A 20,842-nucleotide genomic window follows, 5' to 3' on the forward strand; every position below is an offset into this window, starting at 1 on the left:
CCTGTGTCCACTCTTTGGCCACTGTGAATAGTGTATTATTAACATGCATATAAGTATTTGTCTTCAATTCGTCTGGGTAGTTAATGAGGAGCAGAGTTGCTGGATCATATGTAACTCTATGAATAGCATCTCAAGTAACCACCAAACTATTTTCCACAGCTCTTCTGTATACTCTCTGGTGTGGCCACCTCCATTATGTCTTTGAGTTGAGGCTCTTCTTTTTCATTCATTATCTTCCTTTTCATTTATCTTCATACCAGAGAAGGGTTTTGCCCTGTTTAGTAGATTATTGGGACAATAGCCTTGATGTCACTCATGCTGAATCCATGTTTGCAATAGTGGCCCATCACCTCTGCTCTATGCAGTAAGATTTTTTTTTGCTATTTTTAAAATTTGTTTCTACTAGATATACATAACATAGAATGCACTTTGACACATCATACATAAATGAAGTATAACTTCTCATTTTTCTTGTTGTACATTATTGTGGACTTACACCAGTTGTGTAATGATAGTACATAGGGTAATAACGTCCAATTCATTCTACTATTCTTCCTAACCCCATGGCCCCTCCCTTTCCTTCTCTCCCCTCTATCTAATCCAAAGTACCTCTGTTTTTCCCTAGCTCCCACACTTATTGTAAATTAACATCCACATATCAGAGAAAACATTCAGCCTTTGGTTTTGGGAGGACTGGCTTGTTTTGCCTAGCATGATAATTCACTAGCTCCATTCATTTACCAGAAAATGCCATCATTTTATTATTCTTTAAGGTTGAGTAATATTCCATTGTGTATATATACCACATTTTCTTTATCCATTCATCTGTTGAAAGATACCTAAGTTGGTTCTGTAGTTTAGCTATTGTGAGTTGAGCTGCTATAAACATTGATGTGACTGTGTCTTTTGGTTATAAACCGAGGAGTGGGATAACTGGGTCACATGGTGGTTCCATTCCAAGTTTCCTGAGGAATCTCTATCATTGAGATCATTTCAGCTCAGGATGCCCACACATGGCTCTCACCATACCTTTAGAACTTTATTCCCACCTCTTTACCTTTATATCAGCTTAAATGATCCCTATTCAGAGATACTCTCCTTGCCAGTTTGCCCCCATGTAAATCAGTGTAGCCTTGAGGCATTTCCAAGGCACCCTGGGCTTCTGCTCCAGTCCTTGTCATGATTTGGAATGTCGTCCTTGCCTGGGGGCCAGGATTGGAACCGGGTGCTCCACCAGCTGCCTTCTCAAGCATGAGAGACTCACATCTTTGTTACTGTAGAAAGAATCCCTTTCACTGGAACAAATTCTGGCACCTTGTAGACCCCTGGTAAGTAGCTGCTAAATAAATGAGGGAGTGATGTATGAGGGAATGGCCCTTCCCTCGCTGCTGAGTTATCTGAGACCCACACAGTGCTCATTGTCACCAAGGCAAGGGACCTTTCCACACTGCTGGTTCCCATGGGATCAATGGCAGAGATGAATTCATGGCATGGCCACCCCTTTCCATGTGAGACTTATCCCTTAGTTAGAGCCACACGCCTACTTGTTTTCCAGCATGGGTATATGTGATATTTCTGCCAAGTGAAAACAGCTTCTCAATTATTTTTGTCAAACAGAAGACTGAATTTTCTCTTGGACAGCTGTTACTGGCCTGTTGAGTACATTTTGTCCCTGCAGTTTGCTAAGATTGCTCCTGGTTCTTAGATACTGGATTCCTCATCTGCCTCATTTGGAGGAAGCTGTTGGACTGTCACCTTAACAGTACTGTTTAAAAATCCATAAATAATATCACTAGAGTGCTTTATAGGGGTAAAAACCCTCTTTAATAATCCCTATCATTCCTTAATCTTCAGGACAGCCTTACAAATGATATGTTTTCCTCCAACTTTAAATAAGAAAAAAACTTACCTGGTTGGCCATTTATCCTGGAAAACCATGCACCAGGCTTCCAACCTGGGCTTCTGAATCTGGACAGAAAGCTTTCCCCCTGGTGCTTCCCTGGTGTTAGCCTGTCCTTGTTCATCACTGTGGTCAGACACCCCATACCCCCAGGCAATAAGTAGAATAGTTATAACCATCTCATGTTATTCTTCTTGGCCAAGTGCTACATCTACACCTTGCATAAAATGGGTGATCACTCTTCCTCTGCACAAGCATATATTGAATTTCTAGTATGTGCCCAGGATTTTGCTAAGTACGGTAGAAACAAAGATAAGAAATGGTATTTATGACCTAAAAGAGTTGAGGGAAACCTGACCCATGCTGCATAATGAGTGCACCTAGTGCTGTTAAAAAACACCATGGAGAACTGGGAGGACCCCCAGTGCCTTCTCCTGCAGGACTCTAAGAGGACCCCTCCGGTGATGGTCCTGCTGAGTGGGGTGGAGAGCACGCCAGGCTGAAAGATCCAGGGGCAGGAGGAGCACAGTGCCTGTGTGCACTTTTGAGGGCCAGCAAGTGGCTCTGTGTGGCTCGTCAGGGAGAGGTTTGCAAAGAGGGTCCTGAGAGGGGACAGTTTAGTGGGAGTTGAGGTGGGTCAGGAAGGAGGGTCATGTTTCTGTGGAACCATGGAAGCTCGACTAGCAGGAAGTGCCTCTGTGCTCTAGAAATATGGCAGTGCTCACAGGGAGGAGGAGGAGACAGGGGGGGTTAGAGGGTGGCATGGGGCAGGAGGGACCTAGGACAGCACTGGGTCCCTTTGCTTATCCTGGACTGTGTCCTAGAAGCTACAGAAAGAGCATCAGTCAGGGACAATATCGTTGAGGTGCACGTGATGTTGATGTGAGATGAAATCCAACTGTATAGGAGCCGCATCCATTCCCAATCTGACTGCAGACCTTGGCTGGGTAACCTGGGGTCACTGAGGCAGCAGCACTGTGTCTCAGTGTCTCTGTCTGTAAATGGAAATCGACCTGTCATGCAGGGCTGGTTTGAGGCTAAAGCAAGACGGAATGAGCTATGCCAGGTTGGAGCCATCTTTACCTAAAATGGTGATATGTTCATTATGGATTTTTTTGCATCAATTTTGATGAAAAGTTATTTCCTTAATATATTATTTATCACAACCATGTGATCACACACAACACTACTGAACTATATGAAATGGTTAAGAAGATTGTTTGGTGTCTGTTTTACCCAAATTTTATGTACATTAAAATAATTAATGAATTTTTTTAGTGCCCTCTTAGCATTCCGAGCTGTAAACAGACAGTTGAGTTTCTATCTGTTTTCTGTGTCATATATTTTAAGTAAAGCCTGAACTTGGCAGAAAAAAAGGGGTTTGATTATTGGGCTGCCAAGTCAATAATTGAGCCTGAGTGATAATAACGTGTGACAACACATGTGCTGGAGTGAGCAGAAGTCAAGGGGGAAAGAGGAGGGAGAAGGAATAGAGGTCTTTCAGTTCAGACTTCCTCTCCAGCCCCAGCAAAACAGCCCACTTAACAGATCCAGAAACTGAGGATCAGAAAGTCTCAAATGTATTTTGCAAAGTCAGGCAGATAAAAAGAGTTGAAATGCCACACCAGAGTTCTCTTCTGCCCCAGGAATGCCTTAGGGAGTATAAAATATTTCCATTATTTATAAACAAATGATGACATTGATATGAGTAAGCTCATATGGGAAAAGATCAGGACCTGACAAGGATGTATTCTGATGTGCTCCTCGTGCTCTCCATACCCTCTCCTGGGTCCTCCAGAATGCCGACTATCTTCAACTCCAGACTTTTTTGCTTGAAATTCCTATAACATGCTTGAGATAGGAATGTTATCCTGGTTTCTTTCTAATTTCCCTGTGGAATAGAGGTAGAGAAGGAGCAGGCACCAGGAGAATGTGCTACTGCTGGCTTCCCTTTTTATCTCCCTTCTGTAGCTAAAGTCCATTAATATTGGTATCACTTAGTCTTTTATTCTCCTTTTCATTTTATCAAGTTATCATCAATTTGACAGTAAAAGGAATCAGTCACAAGCCACCATGCATATTCATTCACAGACCAATACTGGCTGTGGATGAAGACAGGTACTGTGGAGGACGGCCTGCTGCCAGTTTGGGCTCTGGAGTGCAGGCACAGCTGGCCTCGGGCACCTATTGGATTTCTCTTGACCATCAGTCAGAGGTGTCCTTCACGTTGTCATCTTTCATGGCTACCCATTCTTCCTTCACCCTGTGTTCTTGCATAGTCAAACACAAGCCGTTCAAGTCACTCTTTATTAGATCTTCATCTGGTCTTAGGATAATTAAGCTTCCCTAAAGGATATTTTTACTGAAGTTGACTTCCAAAGATTAGAGCCCCTACCTTCTAGCTTTGGCCCTTTTATTCACCAAAAACTCTTAAGAGGGAACTCTGAGAACTCAGGAACGAGGTACAGTTAATCATATTAACATGCAATTATTGTTAATTACTCTGACCTTTTCTACTATTATATCCACCAACACTTCACAAAATGAAAAAATAATTGTCTTGCATGCATGTGCTTTTAAAGCAACCAAACAACATGAAAGGAATCAAATAAGCCTGCTTTCCTTCCCTTACTTTCTTAACCCAGAAGTAAACCAGTTAACTGTTTTATGTGTACATTCCAGAAAATGTATGTTTGTGTTTTGGTGCTTTTTGTTTTGGAGTTTTTGTTTGTTTGTTTTTGGTAAATCCAATATGCATCAATTTAACTATGTAAATACTCTCCCAACACTAGGTAAAGGCAGATTATCCTATACACTGCATGAATTTTGGACAGGGTCTCTATTTCCATCTCGATTTCCCATTGTTTACCCCAAGGAGCATCATTTATTCTTCTGTAGCTGGGAATGAATGGGCTCTCCTCCTGTCCTTCTCCAGATGAGTGTGTCATCATAGTAGGAACTTTGAAGTGCTGGCAAACAGAGACACAGGTGTCCCTCCATACTTAGTTCTTGGGAATCATTAGTAGATTCACAAGCAAGCTTAAACTTAAATTTATTAGCCCATATAATGAATGAAAACAACTTCAGTGTGTTGTTTGCAAACAATTATTAGAATAAAGTTTTAGAATGTTGTGAGACTCACACCAGCCTCCATGTTCTCAGGCCTCACTAATAACATCAGGATGCAGGTAGTCCCAAGGTGCAAAGAGGCAGTGAGAGGCTTGCTCTGCCATTAATCCTCCCGGGTTCCCCTGCTGTGTCAGGACTTCACTGACTGGGTTAAACATGTGACCTTGAGGAATGGACAGCATTCCACCACTGGCACAGTGGAGCCTGTGTCAGAAGGGAACCACTCCACCAAATCCCAGCAACCAGCAAATATGTTGCCTTGCCTGACAAAAGCAATTTTGAAGATTTAAGTAAGAATAAGGGACCTTGAGATGGGAGAGTGTCACAAAAATTCGGCATGGGCCCAATGTAAGCATGTGCATGAGACCCCAGAAGCAGAGAACTTTCTCTGGTTGGAGTCAGAGAAATCTTAAGAATTAAAGATTGGGCATACCATGGCTGTCTTTGAAGGTGGAGGAAGCCAGACACAAGCCAAGGAATATAGACAGCCCATAGAAATTGGGAAAGTCCTCAGTTGACAGCCAGAAAAGAATTGGGGATTTCAGTCCTATGACCACCAAGAACTGAATTTTCTCAATATGTTGAATACTCAAGGAAATGCATTATCCCCTAGAGGTGGGAAAGTATCTGTCCTACTGAAACCTTGACCTTAGCCCTGGAGACAGACCTATCATGGGCTTCTTTTAGTCAGCTCTTTCCTACTGTGACTAAAACCCCAACGACAACAATTGTAGAGAAGGAAGAGTTTATTTTGAGGCTCACAGTTTCAGAGGTCTCAGTCCATTGATACCAGCTCTGTTCCTTGGGGCTCTAGGTGAGGCAGAACATCATGGTAGAAGAGTATAGTGGAGGGAAACAGCTCACATGACTATCAGGAAGCAGAGAGAGAGAGAGAGACTCCACTTGCTGGGTACAAAACATATACCCTCAAAGGCACGCCCCCAGTGCCCACCTACTCCAGACATACCCTGCCTGCCTTCAGTTACCACTCAGTCAATCCCATAAGGGAATGAATGCACTGATTGTGTTAAGGTTCTCATAACCCAATTATATCTCTTCTGAACTTTCTTGCATTGTCTCACACATGAGTTTTGGGCGGACACCTCACATCTAAACCATAACATGTAATCTGATGAATTTGTGTTGTTTTAAGCTGCAAGATTAGAAATAATTTGATTATTGTGACAATAGATGGTTCTTTTGGTTATTAAATAGCTTCCGTTTCGTATCTGGATAGACAGCTAACTTTGGTGGTATGTTCCATAGGTGGTCGTGGATATTGGGACCGTTCCCAGTAAAGCATTTCCATATGTATATAAGGACTTCCTTGCTAGCAAACATCATCATTGTGTTTGCTAAGGGTCTGTCTTTAACATGCCTGACTCATCATCACCACCTGCTTCCCTTTTCAAAAACATTTTTCCTCCTGTGCCAAAGTCAGAGGGCATCCCAGACCCACTGTTCACTTGTCTTTTCCTGATTTATTTCTCAGTGTTTATCTACAACTATGTGGAAATAGTAAACTAAACCAAGGCTTGGAGAGCTACCCTGTTAAGTTTATCAGGATTAATCTTGTTCTTGCACATGGAAAGACATTAAGCAAGGAAATACAAGGCAAGTCCTGAACATCTTGGGGCCTGTATGCTATTTATAGTCTTTTCCAAATCATAACTTCCTTTAGATTATAATGCAACTGCTTGGCTAAGCTGGAATGAAGGAAAAAAAAAGAGTTGTGTATTTTTTATACCAAATTTGATAAAGTTTCTGACTTTAGAGCAACATTTCATCAATAAAATTGAGACAATGCCTGTTAGTAAGTAGAAATGGAACAATGGATGGATTAATCCATCACAGCTTCTCTGTCCTTCATCCCTCCTGACAAATCCAGGGTAAGTTTAGTATTCCTGAGGTTTGATTATGGATATAGTCTTGGCAGTTCAACAGCTATTTATCAAGCTCCACACCAGGTACTGAGCTAGATGCTGATGACCTGGTGAAGGAGAAAGGCCCGTTCTCCATTCTTATGCATCTTCAGGGAGGAGCAGTGGTGGGGTGTGGTTGTGAGAGGGAGCCTTGAGTGAGCAGATGAGTCTTGGTGAGGACTTTGAGTTTGACTCTGAGTGAAATGGAACATCATGGGGAGGACTCAAGCGCCAGTGAACATTTTTGAGAATCACTATACCGGCTGTGTGGTGCCTCCTGGGGAGGCAGGGGATTGAGGGAAGAGGCCAGAAGCAAAGGACAACAGATTGTGATGCAAGCACAAGGCAGTGGCCTGGGGGATTCTGGAAGTGCTTTGGAGTTGGAGCCACTGGATTTACTGACTGACTCGATGCGAGTGTGTGGGAAAGGGAGGAGTCGAGGGTGTGCCAAACCCAGGCCTACTGAGTGAAGTAGGGTTTAGGTACATGAGACCTAACAATTAAGGAAACCCCAAGTCAGCCTCTAGTTGGCACTGCCCCACTTTATTGCCATTTCACTTTTAAACAGAGAGGGGGAGATGTTGAGAGCCACAGCCGAAGGGGCCCCAGCAAACTTTCAGACTGCCAGCTGATGATTGGCTCACAGCGGCCCCAGCAACATCTAGCTGATTGGCTCCTCTGCGGTGATGCTCATTGGAGATGCTCATTGAGCTGTTTCCTCGCCCTTTCAGACTGCCAGCTGATGATTGGCTCACAGCGGCCCTAGCAACATCTAGCTGAATGGCTCCTTTGCAGTGATGCTCATTGGGCTGTCTCCCCGCCCTTTCAGACTAGGGAGCTGCTCATTGGGGGACTTTTTTTGGCTCCGCCCATGCGACCCAGCCAATCGGCCTCAAGAGCAGGAGGAGTGGGGGAGGTTGAGAGGCTTGTGGGAAGCCGGTGGTGGCAGTTGGGCTCTGAAGGTTTTCCTGAGGGGCTGTTTTGTTTGGCGTGTGTGGTTCTAAAAGGGGAGAGAGAGGCTTGTGGGAAGCCGGTGGTGGCAGTTGGGCTCTGAGGGTTTTTCCTGAGGAGCGGTTTTGTTTGGCATGTGTGGTTCTAAAAATAAAGTTCGTTTCTTTTGACAAGTGGCTCCTGAATTGTGCCCAGCCAGACTGTGGCACACCTGTCTTCCCCCCATTAATTTTTTAATTTACACCTTTTGAGCATCACTTGACCACTGTAGTTGTGAATATAATTTGCACTGGTTAATTTTATTCTTCTTGATCTTTCCCTGTTCATCACCACTTTAACTCAAAGTCTCCAATGCAAGGGAAAGTCAGAATTTAAAAGAAAACTAACAAAAGACTGGCTGGCTTCGTGCTGAGTGCTCTAACAAAATATGTTAGTCTGGGTAATCTATAAGTAAGAGTAACTTTTGCTCAGTTCTGGAGATGGAGAAGTCCAAGGTCAAGGTGCTGGCAGACTCAGTGTCTGGCGAGTGCTCACTCCTTGATTCAAAAATGGGGCCTTTAGCTGGATTCAGTGACAATGCCTGTAATCCCAGTGGCTCAGGAGGCTGAGGCAGGAGGATCATAACTTCAAAGTCAGCCTCAGCAACAGCAAGGAGCTAAGCAACTCAGCGAGACCCTGTCTCTAAGTACAATACAAAATAGTGCTGGGGATATGGCTCAGTGGTCATGTGCCCCTGAATTTAATCCCTGATAACTGACCCCTCCCCTGAAAAATGGGGCTTTTATGTACCTTCACATAATAGAAGGGGCAAACAAACTCCTTTAGCCTCTTTTACAAGGGCACTGATCAACTGCATTAATGAGGGCTCCCTCAACCTGATCACCTCTCTAAAGCTCTCATCTCTTAATACCATGACCTTGGGGGTTAATTTTTAACACATGTATTTTGGGAGACAGAGCATTCAGAACTTAGCATTGGCCAATGCTGACTCCCCCCAATGTACATATCAGATGGAGGATGGGTTACAGTTGTGGCTTAATCTTGCCACAAAGTAAGTGACCAGTGCAGATGGGGAGTGTTAACCATGGCCACACTGTCCTTGAGATGTGTCCATGTGCAGAGCCATTGTTCTAAGACTGCTACAATTCTAAATTTCTTCCATTGTAGTAACCTAGCACTATATATTTTATTTTTAACATTCTATATAAATATTCCATAATAAATATTTGTAATTAAAACTGAAATAGTGCAGTGTGTTTCTTGGAGAATTTTAACAAATTACTGGATTAAGTGAAATCATTTGATCATTAGGTCTACTATTCTAATAGCTAGTATGTTTGTGTGATATATAAGAATCCTCTCCGTGCATTCCTTCTTATGCAAAACCTTAAATCTACTCTGTCTCCTCATAAATTGTTTTGTTTTTAATTATTTTGTTCAACAAATCTCTAAGACCTTTCCATGTACATAAAACAGATTGGTCAAAAGGGGAATAAAATGAGCATTAGAAAAAAAATCCTGGTTCCTAGCTTTTGCTTTCCAGATTCTTCCTATGGGGCATGGGTGGCTTGGTGATTTCCCATGAAGTCATTCTGTGTACCTTGTGCTGAAGTTCTCAGATCATTGTCATTTACCTAAAGCAGTAGACCTGAAGGACGAATGTGGCATGGGCAGATGGTGGAGGGCAAAAGTCCTCCCTTTTGTTTTTCTGTTGTCTGCAGGATGGCCACCAAGCTACTTAAGGATTCAGCTTTTCAATAAAATCTTAACACTTTCTCAAAACAGAAAAGAATGGCTGGTGGGATAACAGATTAAAAGCCCTTCAACTGCACCACGTATTTCTTGCTGAGAGGCAGGGAGTGCAACACGACTCTTCATGGCCACCTTGTGATCTGTTTTTAATGGTGCTCTGTGGCTCCTCAGTGTCTTTGCAGTTTGACCTTTTTATGCAGCTTTATAATTCTTGGATTTTTGAAGCATTGCTCCCTGTACTTCTAGAGCAGTAAAAGGAAATTGTACACCCAGTGGTGCCATTACCCTTTACTAGTTCTGAGTACAAGCCGTCTGGTGTCAGTAAACCAGGAAGAGTCACTCTGGGGTGTAACCTAGGGTTGGGGGAGGAGCTTGTTTAGATTACCATCCTGCAACAGGAGGCCTCACGATGTCTGCATCCATCTTGTTATATGGAGCATCTAAAATGCCCTCATATGAAGACACAAAGTTTATATAAAATTTTTGGAATACTTTAGCAGAAATGTTAAAACCAAGAAAACAGATACACAAATATTTGGTGGTTTGTTGTTGTTCTTCTTCTTACATGAATGCAGTAGTTGTCCATTGCTGCTGTGATAAATGACTACAATACTAATGATTTAGAACAATGCAAGTTCATTAACTCAGAGTTCTGCACACCAGATGTCCATGGGGGCTTGGCTAGATTCTGGGCTGAAATCAAGATGTTGGTCATCAAGTTCTGTTTGGGAAAATCCCACTTTCAGTCTCATTCAGGTTATTGGCCAAATTGAGTGCCATACAGTTGTAGAGTCAGGGCCCCATTTCCTTGGGGGCTGTTGGAGGGAGTTGTTCTAGGTTCCAGAGGCCACCATGTTCCCTGGTCATGACCCCCTTCCTTCATCTGCAAAGTCTGAGTGATGTTCTTCCTTTAATTGCTCCTCCTCCTCAGTCTGAATATTCTGCCTTCCACTTTTTCTTATAAAGGTTGAGTGATTACATTTAGTGGGTTAATCCAAGATTATTTCCCTATCTTAAGATTAATTCCATCTGTAAATCTACTTCCCAGCAGTTCCTAGGTTCATATTTGATTCCACCAGGTGACCAGAATTTTGGAGAGACAGCTTTAGAGTTCTCCCCACCACAATGAAGAACAAAAGTGCAGACAAACCATGTAGGTGTTATAGCAGCCTTGATTTTTAGATGAAGGAACTCTGCGCTGTGGAGTTTCCTTTCCAACATTATTCCTAAGTAGCAACCTGGTCCATGAAGTTGAAAGTCCTTATTAGTGCTCCTCTTTACAGAGGCCAGCTCCAGCTTGCTTTTAATAAGGCTTTCAGAAATTTCTTTCCAAAATTTAAACATGTATCTCAATAACCAAGATTAAATATGTATTCTTCTCCCTTTATGGGTAAAAAAAGACCAAGTAATCTTAGTTTTACTGAGTTTTTTGTGTATTTTTCTCTTGCATAAAGTAGAAATGTAATCTTATCATTTTTCTTACTTTCTTCCATCCCCTACCATCTCCACACTAGATATTTTTTCTTCTCAAAGAGTGGACCACAGATGTTAGCCATGGTTTTTTAACTAAACTAATCTAACTAATCATTTTTTCACTAATCACTAGCCCAAACTTCCATTTGTTTCTAGTGTCATATTCACCTAGCTAGAACTACACCATCATCTCTAGCCAAGCTATTTAAGTCAGCATTTTCTAGCATTCCATGTTCTGTAGATCAAGTAAAAGACCACCAAGTGAGTTTTCAGAACTTCTGAGTTTATGAGGTAGCAAGTCACAGAGATGGGTAATTTTCTTAGCAATTAAGAGAAAACTGGTTTTATTTTAATCACTGTCTCTCAATTTTGACACAGGACTTAAGCTGTTTTGATCCAAGGACTGCTTTTATTAGCATTGTAAGCAGTGTTTCCCCCCTAGGGAATAGATGTAGGAAGATTGACTTAGTCGGGACGAGGGACTTATAAAACACAGGAGTTTGCTTCTCACCACTCTGAGATCAGAGTGGCAGTGTAATTGTGTTCTTATGAGAGTTCTTCACCAGGTTGCAGACAGTTGACTTCCCCTTGGATATCTCTCTCTCTCTCTCTCTCTCTCTCTCTCTCTCTCTCTCTCTCTCTCTCTCTCTCTCTCTTTTTAAATTTTTCTTTTGGTACTGAGGATTGAACCCAGGGACGCTTTGTCACTAAGCTACATCCCAAGCCATTTTTATTTTTCATTTTGAGACAGGGTCTTGCTAAGTTTCTGAGGCTGGTCTCAAAATTGCAGTCCTCCTGCCTCAGCCTCCTGAGTCACTGGAATGATAGGCATGCACCTGAGATTTCTTTCTTAAGGGTACTAACACCGTTCATGAAGGCCTCACTTTTTTCTTAATTGATTTGTTTTTTCCTTTGGTTCTTTCTAGTTATACTTAACAAGAAGATTGATTTTGACATAATTATAAAAGCATGGAATATAGTTTGCTCTAATTCCATCCCCAGTACTTCCACTTTCCCTCCTTCTCTCTTTTCTCCTATTCCCTTCCCTCTACTGACTTTTCTGCTGTTTACTTATAGTTTTCTTTTATTAGTATGAAGGCCCCACTCTTATAACCTAATCAACTCTCAAAGGCTCCTCCTTCTCCTAATACCATCACTTTGAGAGTATTGCAACATGAGAATTTGTTACAGAGGACAGAAACATTCAGTCCATCACAAAGACCATAGCTGCAGAGGGAGATGGACACCCGCAGCCACTGTCCAGGAGCCCCTGAGCAGCTGGGACCTTCTCTTCCCCATTCCCTATCATGTGTAGCTGCTGCCAATTCTTTCACCACACCGGGATGGGCAAGGCACTGAACAGTTTAGGGAGCTGCTGAGGGCAGCAGTTCAACCTTGAATTCCCAGGCTACAGTGATCCTTGGGAGGTTTGGGCATGGAAGAAGAGAAGGAGGCACAGACCACTGGCACATCTTTGCCTCTGAATATACCTTCAGTTCTCTGATGGTGGTTGTTGGTGTTTCATAAGCTATCAGTGAGTAATCAGAGCAATCATAAAAACAAGAAGAGGCCTCGAGGAAAGCTTACCAACTAGATAAGTGAGCTTTAAAAATCACATGTATTCTCAGCTTTAATCAGTCTTTGAAGTTCACATTGTTAAATTTTCCTACAAGTAAATAAATTGAAAGATGACATGATTGCATATGGGGAATTAGGTGAGGAATCAACATGAAAGTTAGGAAGTTTGTTTTAATACTTGCTATTAATAATCCAGAACATAATTCCAAATCTTGAATGTCTTCAAACCCACAATCTGACATTTAAAAGGAAGGTAGCCAATTACCGATAACCCTTGTTAATTGTGTTCTTCCACTTCTTAGAAAATGGAGAAGTGGAAAATGGAAATGGAAAGAATCGGGTCACATTGTTATTGCTCATGATTTGCTGAGGATACAATGCTTGTTTTCCTGGAAACCACCTGCTTGGTGAAGTGAATATTGCATTCTATTTTGCAATATTTCTTAGCATATTAATATATTATGTACCCAGTGAATGAATGAATGAATGAATGAATGAATATATATATGTATGTAGGTGTGTGTGTGTGTGTGTGTGTGTGTGCGTGTGTGTGTGTGTGTAATCTGGATTAGCAGAGAAGAAAGAAAACTTGCTTTATCCATTTTTAAATTTTATTTGCTTCTGGCCCAGGACATTTTCTTTTTGCTATTGTTGCATTTGTGACTGGGCCATGTCAGGTAAAACATTGAGCAACTTGTGGCAGTGGCGGTGGTGAGTGGTCTTGACAGGAAGATGGTATGCTGGATCCAAGGATGAGGGTGAGGGCCTTCCAATGTGAGACAGGATTCTGAGATTCTGAGCCCACCACAAATATGGAAGAGGAGAACTTTGGGGGCATTATTGGAGAACAGGGTAGGTGGGCATTCACCCAGGAGTTGAACTACATGGTACCATTTCCAGCTTTAGAACTGGTCACAAAACTAAACAAAGCCTAATGAGTACAGCTCCCATCCCAAGTGAGGAAACAACAGCGATAGACAGCGCATGCGTGTTTGTGGAGCACAAAGGACCACATGCACAATTAGGTTTGCAGCTAATGGTTTTAGCCACAGAGCATTTGCTCTTTTATCCCCCCTCTGATTTTCTTGTAATTTAGCCCAATGGGAAACTTCTAGCAGATGTTTCATAGAGCAGTTCACTCTGTGGTGACCATCAATTTTAATTGGAATCATTAGCTAAACCCTAGGTAGCACTTGACAGGGAGAGGGTGTCTTGTAAGTCAGGTATCTCTGGTTCTGCTCTGGGCTTCTGTGGAACAATGTTACCTCATGCATGGCTGACTCCAGAAGGCATGGACCCAGGCAGTTTTTAAGAGGGCAGTGTTTAATAGTCAATGAAGGAGGAGCTCACCTGTCTCTTTCTGATGGTTTACATTTATGAGGGGACTTGGGGAGTGTGGTACAAATACAGCAACTACCGCTCTGAGTGCAGAATGGCAGTGGGGTTCACCACCAGCCCCAGTTGGTAGCTGGGCTTTGGACACTGAAGCATTCTGTCCCTGAAGCTCAACCGAGACATCATAATTCTTATTTATAAAGAAATTGCCTTCCTTGGGAAAAGACAGTAAGGTGCATTGTAATCCAAACAGCAAGACTGTGTTAATCTTTTTTTAAAAAAAAATTAGGGAACTTTTTTCCCTGGAAATTGTTCTGATTTGACTGTGATGAGGTGCCAGCTCTGTACCCAAATGTGGAGAGAGAGGTCAAGAGCTGCTCAGGGACGTTCAGCTTCCCAGTGAAAGTCTGCAGAGGTGCACCTGATCCTAAAATGGTTAATAGCACCTGGCACTTGTGGTGGGCATTCCACAGTGTTCTGGTCATTCGCTGAAAATAATGAGGCCACTCTGCTGACGCCACTGGAGCAGGGCTAGTGCTCTGCCATTTCTCTTCCCCGGCATGGCATACTCATTTCTATGCAGACACAGTTGCAGGCTGCACTTCCTGTTCATAGAAGTTGTGGACTCAGGTTTTCAGGGGCCTCTTCTGGCAGAAGTAAAAGATATCAAGCAAACAGAAGGACATTCTGGGACATGCTGATGCCCACAAATTTGGTGGCATTCTTTGGGGTAATGAGATGAACGATAGGGCAAAAAATAAAGTGGTCTACTTTGGCCTCAAGATGAACATTTCCACATCATATCAGTGTGTCTTATGCAGAGAGCCTCCTTCACATGATCTGGAATACATCCAGGTGTAGCCTGGCACCATTGAAGGCTGATGACTTATGCCACTACCTACCCCCTCACACATATGCCACTAGGAAGAATTTTGATTCTTACCTGGTGGCATTTGGGTACAACTCTTTGACCATCTAGAAGTACCTTCTTAACTTGCACTCATCTCGTAGTGCCTGTGGGTCAGGAGTCCAGACACTAATCTGCTTCCCCAGTTGATATCAAGGTGTTGATAAGGATGAGTTCCCTGCCAAAGGTTCCAGAGAAGAATCTTCTTCTGATGGCTGGTTACTTCTAGTGTTGGCATAATCCAATTCCTTGTAGCCACAGGATCGAGGTCTCTGTTTCCTTGCTGCCCACTCCACTGGCCTTACCTCCAACCTGCTTCTCTCCCTTCCTTGCATGAAGCCTTCTCTATTTCAGAACCAGAATATAGAATTGAATTCTTATACTTGGGGTCCCTGTGACTCCAGCCAAAAAAGCAGAGAATGCTTTCTGCCTTTAAGGTTCATGTGATTAGAGCGCAAGGACACAACCTAGGACAATCTCCCTGTTTAAGGTCCAAAATCTTAATTCCATCTGTGGAGTCCCTTTTTCCATGTAAAGCCATCTAGTCACAGATTCCATAGATTAAGGCATAGACATCTTTGAGAGGCCAGTATTTGACCACCTCTCTGGCCCTCAAAGATGCATTCATTCCCACATACTTTTATCTCATCCCAAGCTCTCTAAAAATTTATCCCATTACAGAATTTGATTCACAGTCCTAAATCTCTTCACCTCCAAACTCCAAATCTGATTCATCTAAATCAGGTGTGGATGAGCAATCCACTAAGCAAAGCTCCCAGGAAACTGTCCCCATCTATGTGAGACCTGTAAAAATGAAGGAACAGGTTATCTATTTCCAACACAGGGTGGATGGGACAACAGTTAGAGACATTTGAGGTCAAAAAGGGAGGAAGTAGAAAGAAAAGTGGAGTCATGCCCCAAAGCAGCCTGGAAATCCAGCCCAGCAAACTCTACTAGGCATCAAGGTCAAGGACTTACCTTTTGTCATTCTCAGCTCTGCCCTCTGCATAAGATGTCAGAGAAAGGTGGCCTTGGAAATGCCATTTGAATGACTTGGATTCACCAAGCTGGTCAGGGATACTTGCTTCTGCCTGCCTTTGCGTATTGTTATAGCATCATAAACCTTCACTTGCCTATTGCTGTGGAGCCCTGTGGGGCAGCAGAGCCTCTGATGATCCTTTACCAGCACTCACAGCTGCCTACCTATGCCATCTAGTACCTAGAGATGTTAGGATGGACCCAGCACAGGTAACGGGCCTTGGTGAAGGGCACTGACAAGATTACTCCAGTGAACCAGGAGCTAGCCATGATGTTATGACACAGTGACTGGCTCAGGATACCAATAAAATGGAGGTGGTAAAAATGGCCTGGTAAAAATGGAGAGGTCTTGTACCAGAAATGGCATTAGATGCAAAATTCTACCTCTTCTTGCCAGGTCCTCTCCTCTGTCAAAGGCTTTAGTGGTCTGCTGACCCCACCTCTGAGCAGATGTGCTAATTGGTGTGCACACACCATTTAGCTGGACTGCTCCTGAGCCCATCTCTGTGATTTTATCCCACTTTTCCCATCTACCTTTAAAAATAATTTGCACTGATTTCACATGAGATATGCTTCCTTGCTGGAAACACATTCAATGCCTTCTGTGTCTTTATTTCTTAATCACAACTCACAATTTTCTGCTATAAATATTAAGGAAAATTACCAATGTCCAATTTTATAGAATTACAATTTAAGGAAAAATTCTATTGGATGAGGTGAATGATAACCCTTCCATCCATTTCAGCCTGTGTTCATTTTCTATTGTACATTGAAGAGTCAAGTTCAAAGGTGATTGGTTCCCAAATCCTTCATATTGCTGGTTGCTGCTTGCAAAATATTTAGTCACATTACACACACACACACACACACACACACATCTGTTTACCTGGTTTTATCACAAGATAGCATTGAGTATAGAAAAAAGCATGTATCTACTTTTTTTTTAACTTGAATAGATTTATTTCTGTAAATTCTTTCTTCCTAGAATAGGTCCACAGCATCCATCTGACAAAATCTGTAACTATGAACTTTAGCTCAATATTGTTAAGTATAGGAAAAAAGTTAGACATATCCTGAGTGTCCATTTAGGTGCAAAAAGTCTAAAAAATGTGAATCATGATCTGTTTATAAATGGGACACCAGAAGTCGTTTGATGACTAAGTGAGATCTGTAGGTACCATCATAAAAAGAGGCAATGATACATTTTCTAAGGATAAATGCAAGTTTCCTGAGGAAACAGGATGGTTAAAAAACAAAATCATACCTGCCCAGGACATTTATTAGGAGTAGAAAATAATCTTGGATGATAAACACCAGTGGTCACAGTGATTTCCTTGGGGAGCTCAAGGACTGTGCTCTCATAGCTTTGCAAGAGAGCTCACAGCATACATTCAATTGAGTGGCCAGACCAGGGAAGGTGCACCTGCTGCAAGTGGCACAGGTGTCCATTGCTGCTGGACGCCTTGTGCCTCTGAGCCACCATCATTCTTTGTACTATTTAAATCAGATGGAATACACAGTACTCTCACAGACTATGCTGTGGAGCTTACACCACACATTCAACTGAATGGGCCTCCCATTTTCCATAAAAAGTGCTTCTGGTGCAGATGGCCAGAATGTGGGAGATCAAGCCAGAGAGAAAACCAAAAGATGGGATTTGAGGGATCAAATGTATCTGGTTCCCTTCCTACTTCCTTATCGTTTTAAACCTCCATCATGGATTTTGTATTGGAATTACTGAGGCTGTGACCTTTTTTCTGCACTGGTTCCTTACTGTGGGTGGAAAGTACATCATTCTTCTTCAGGTACCTGGTAATGTACAGCAAAAAGCTGAGTGCCATAGTTGAAAAAGTGGTAGATCTTGTGTTTAGGAGGAAAAGGTGAAAAAAGGAAAACCTCATTGCCTGCAAAGAAAAGCCCAAAGTTTCATTTAATGTGATTTTTACCAATTCTGTAATAGTTGAATAAAAGTAGAAACTTAGGTCCAAAGGCTTGTATGAAACCATTACCCATAAAAGAGACAAGCACAAACTTGTGTCCATTTGATAATATATGTTGTCTCCTGTCACTTGCAGACAATAGGCATATGGGTGGGTGGGTGGGTGTGTCTTGGTCCTTTTACCTTGTCTAGTGACACTATATTAATCTTTCTTGTGTCTCAACATCATGTACATTTTAATTAAAAATGTTTTAAATTTGGGAGCACACTGGACTAGAATCAAATAGAAACTAGAATATGCTGGAATTAATGTTGACAGCATCTAATGTTGATGAACTGTTCATTCCTGTTATTTTCTGCACATTTTTGATTACCAGTGAAATTAGTGCTAATCATGATTAAGTGTATTTGTGGTTCAGGAGGCTGCCACCCCATCATGACGATATTCAAAAGAAAGACATCTCATCCCTCCAGGAGGTGTATTCAGGGTACTTCAGACTGGGGTATACATGAGCTGAGGTGCTTTCAGGTCTGAATTCCTCAGTTTCTTCATTTGGAAAAACCACCCTCCCAAACCCAAGGTCACTCATTGCCATGGAGGTCTGATAGGGAATTTTGACAAACTTATTCTAATATCTTCAAAGCTCAATCTGGAGAAAATCATTTCAAGGTCTAAACTTGACTTTTATAAGGGCCATCCTTCTAGTTTAAAATAATACTATTGTGCCTCCTGCCACATTTCCCATAGCAGAAAGTGAGTTCTTCCTCCCTCCTGCCCCCACTAGGGACATTGCCAGAAACATGTTGATCAACACAAGGTGCAATTTATAAAATTTTGCATTAAAACGCTGTCAATATTTGATTAGTTGTATTACCTAAGAAACTGAAAATTTTGTTCATATTGTAAGATCAGCAAATGCCAAAAATCCTAATTTAAATTAAATAACATTTTCTAGGGATACATTAAAATGCTGATAAATCCTTTTTAATGTCTCTTTTGAAACTTTGTAGATATCAAAGAAAGCATTATATTCACTAGCATTTTAGCATTAGGCATATTTCATTTTCTTTTTATCCTAAAAAAAAAAAAAAAAAAAAAAAACAAAAAACCACGAACAAACAAAATCTAGTCCGTCCATATTCTCCATTAAGGCTGAAGCTGTTGGCTTCTCCTTTCCTCATATTTCATTTCAGTGTCTCCATAAGTAGCTGCGGGACCTTGGACAAACTCTTTAAGTCTCAGCTTCCTCACCTGCCAAGTAGAATAGGTGCAACTGCAAAAGATATTTTGAAAACAAAATGAGGAAGTGCCTGTGTTGATGACCATGCTGGTGTGGAGAGTCCTACTATTTCCACTCTTCCAGACTGTCCAAGTTCAGAGGTTTTGGGAATCCTCCCCATGGCCTCATAGCAGGCAGAAAACAGGACCACCTTCCTCTGGCCAAACTCGCCCCACAGGTCTAGGGCCTCGCTCTCATCTTCTGAATCACCAAAGAGATGCACCTTAACTGACTCCAACCCAGGCTTTCTGAGCCAGACACAGGTGGAATCCAGCACCCTATATTTTATCTGCCCTCCAGGTTGTTCTGAGGTTCCCAAAGTTTGAGAACCATTGTCCTACCTAGTTAGTTCTCTGTCCTTCTCTCTAAATTCTTCTAATCCCTTTGTGGCCTCCATTAGCTCATCTCCCCCAGCATCCCCTCTCTGTGGTCCAGAGTCCCTGCAGAAATTTTCCCCTGGACCCGAATCTTAACCATGGTCTGTGTGCTTCCTAGCTGGGTTCTGGCCCAAGAGGCCCCTTCTCTGGACTTTAGCTCAGGCCCTGAAGGACAGGAAAGCATTTGGATTGACTTCTTCCCCTAAGAACTGTCATGGATATCCAAAAGACTAAATTGTCCAGAAACTCTGTGTCCTTAGAGTAAATTCCTAGAAGTCTACTTCTGGCTGGGCCAAGGTAGGTATATTTTTGAGGCAGGCCAATTTATATCTCTAAGATATTTCAATGAATCAGAAGCTCTGTCTTTTAAATTGCTTCAGACTTCTCAAAGAAGAAGAATCCTTTGAATCAAAAGACTTCTGATTCCCTTGTTGATTATAAATGACATGAACCCTGAGACTTTCTGAAAGTCCCCCATTCTCAGCAGTCACAAGGCTGGAAGATCAATCATGCTAGGAAGTCCACATGCTCTGTTTTCCAAGTTGCAGTAAGGGATCTTTGTTTTACTCAATTCCAGGAACTTTTGTTGAAGCCAATCCTACTCATTAAAGCTATATTCTTTTTTGAAAATAAACTTATTTTATTTGTTTATATTTTCATGCAGTGCTGAAACACGGCTAGGCAAGAGCTCTACCATGAGCCACAACCCCAGCCTTAAAACTATATTCTTGATTAACATTCTACCAAGAAAAAAAAAGTTTTCTTTAAAACTGGGGGTGGTGGCCTGGAAGTATGCACTCTCAGTGACTGCAGTGAAAGTCACTGATGACTGACACTTCCCTCTGCTTTGCAGGAATGTAAGTTCAGCCAGAGAGGAGGCCCACTGGAGGATGTGGGCGTGTGATGTGCTCACAGATGCCTTACTTTATGTGGTCCAGTCTGCACTTGGGAGCAGCGAGATCGACAGCCAGGTTTGTAGTGTCTGCACAGACTGAGCATCTCAGAGCATACAGATGCCATGGGGCCTCGTGATGGAGGACAACATGGAGAGCTGTGGTGGCACTTCACACATGCATCCTGAGCTCTCTCAGCTTCTCTGTGTGACTCCAACTCTGTCCAGGCAGGCAGGCCTCTCCTCGTGGCCTTAGAACTAGCATTCCAACCTTAGATCAGCAATGTGTGACAATCCAGGTTAACATTAAAACTCCTCAAGATTGGAATATGTATTCTCATATTGTCTTTTTAATAACTGCTAATTGTA

The 20,842-nt window shown here is 42.3% G+C and overlaps 1 protein-coding gene across 4 annotated transcripts in view; it reads left to right on the forward strand.

Moving 5' to 3' along the window:
- LOC124100482 (catenin delta-2) overlaps nucleotides 1–20,842 on the forward strand; it is a 108,081-nt gene that overhangs the window by 80,015 nt on the left and 7,224 nt on the right. For 2 of the 4 annotated variants that reach the window (XR_009227951.1, XM_046456009.1), the window contains one exon: nucleotides 20,435–20,552. The exons of the other annotated variants lie outside the window; for them this stretch is intronic. Coding sequence is in view for 1 of the 2 variants with exons in the window: in XM_046456009.1 (XP_046311965.1) it covers nucleotides 20,435–20,552 (118 nt within the window). In the remaining variant the exon portion in view is untranslated. The remainder of the gene's footprint in view (nucleotides 1–20,434; nucleotides 20,553–20,842) is intronic. 4 annotated transcript variants of the gene reach the window in all.

Source organism: Marmota monax, unplaced genomic scaffold (assembly GCF_021218885.2).
Source record: "Marmota monax isolate L192 unplaced genomic scaffold, Marmota_monax_Labrador192_F-V1.1 WCK01_AAM20220418_F8-fsc00566, whole genome shotgun sequence".
Taxonomy (NCBI): Eukaryota; Metazoa; Chordata; class Mammalia; order Rodentia; family Sciuridae; genus Marmota; species Marmota monax.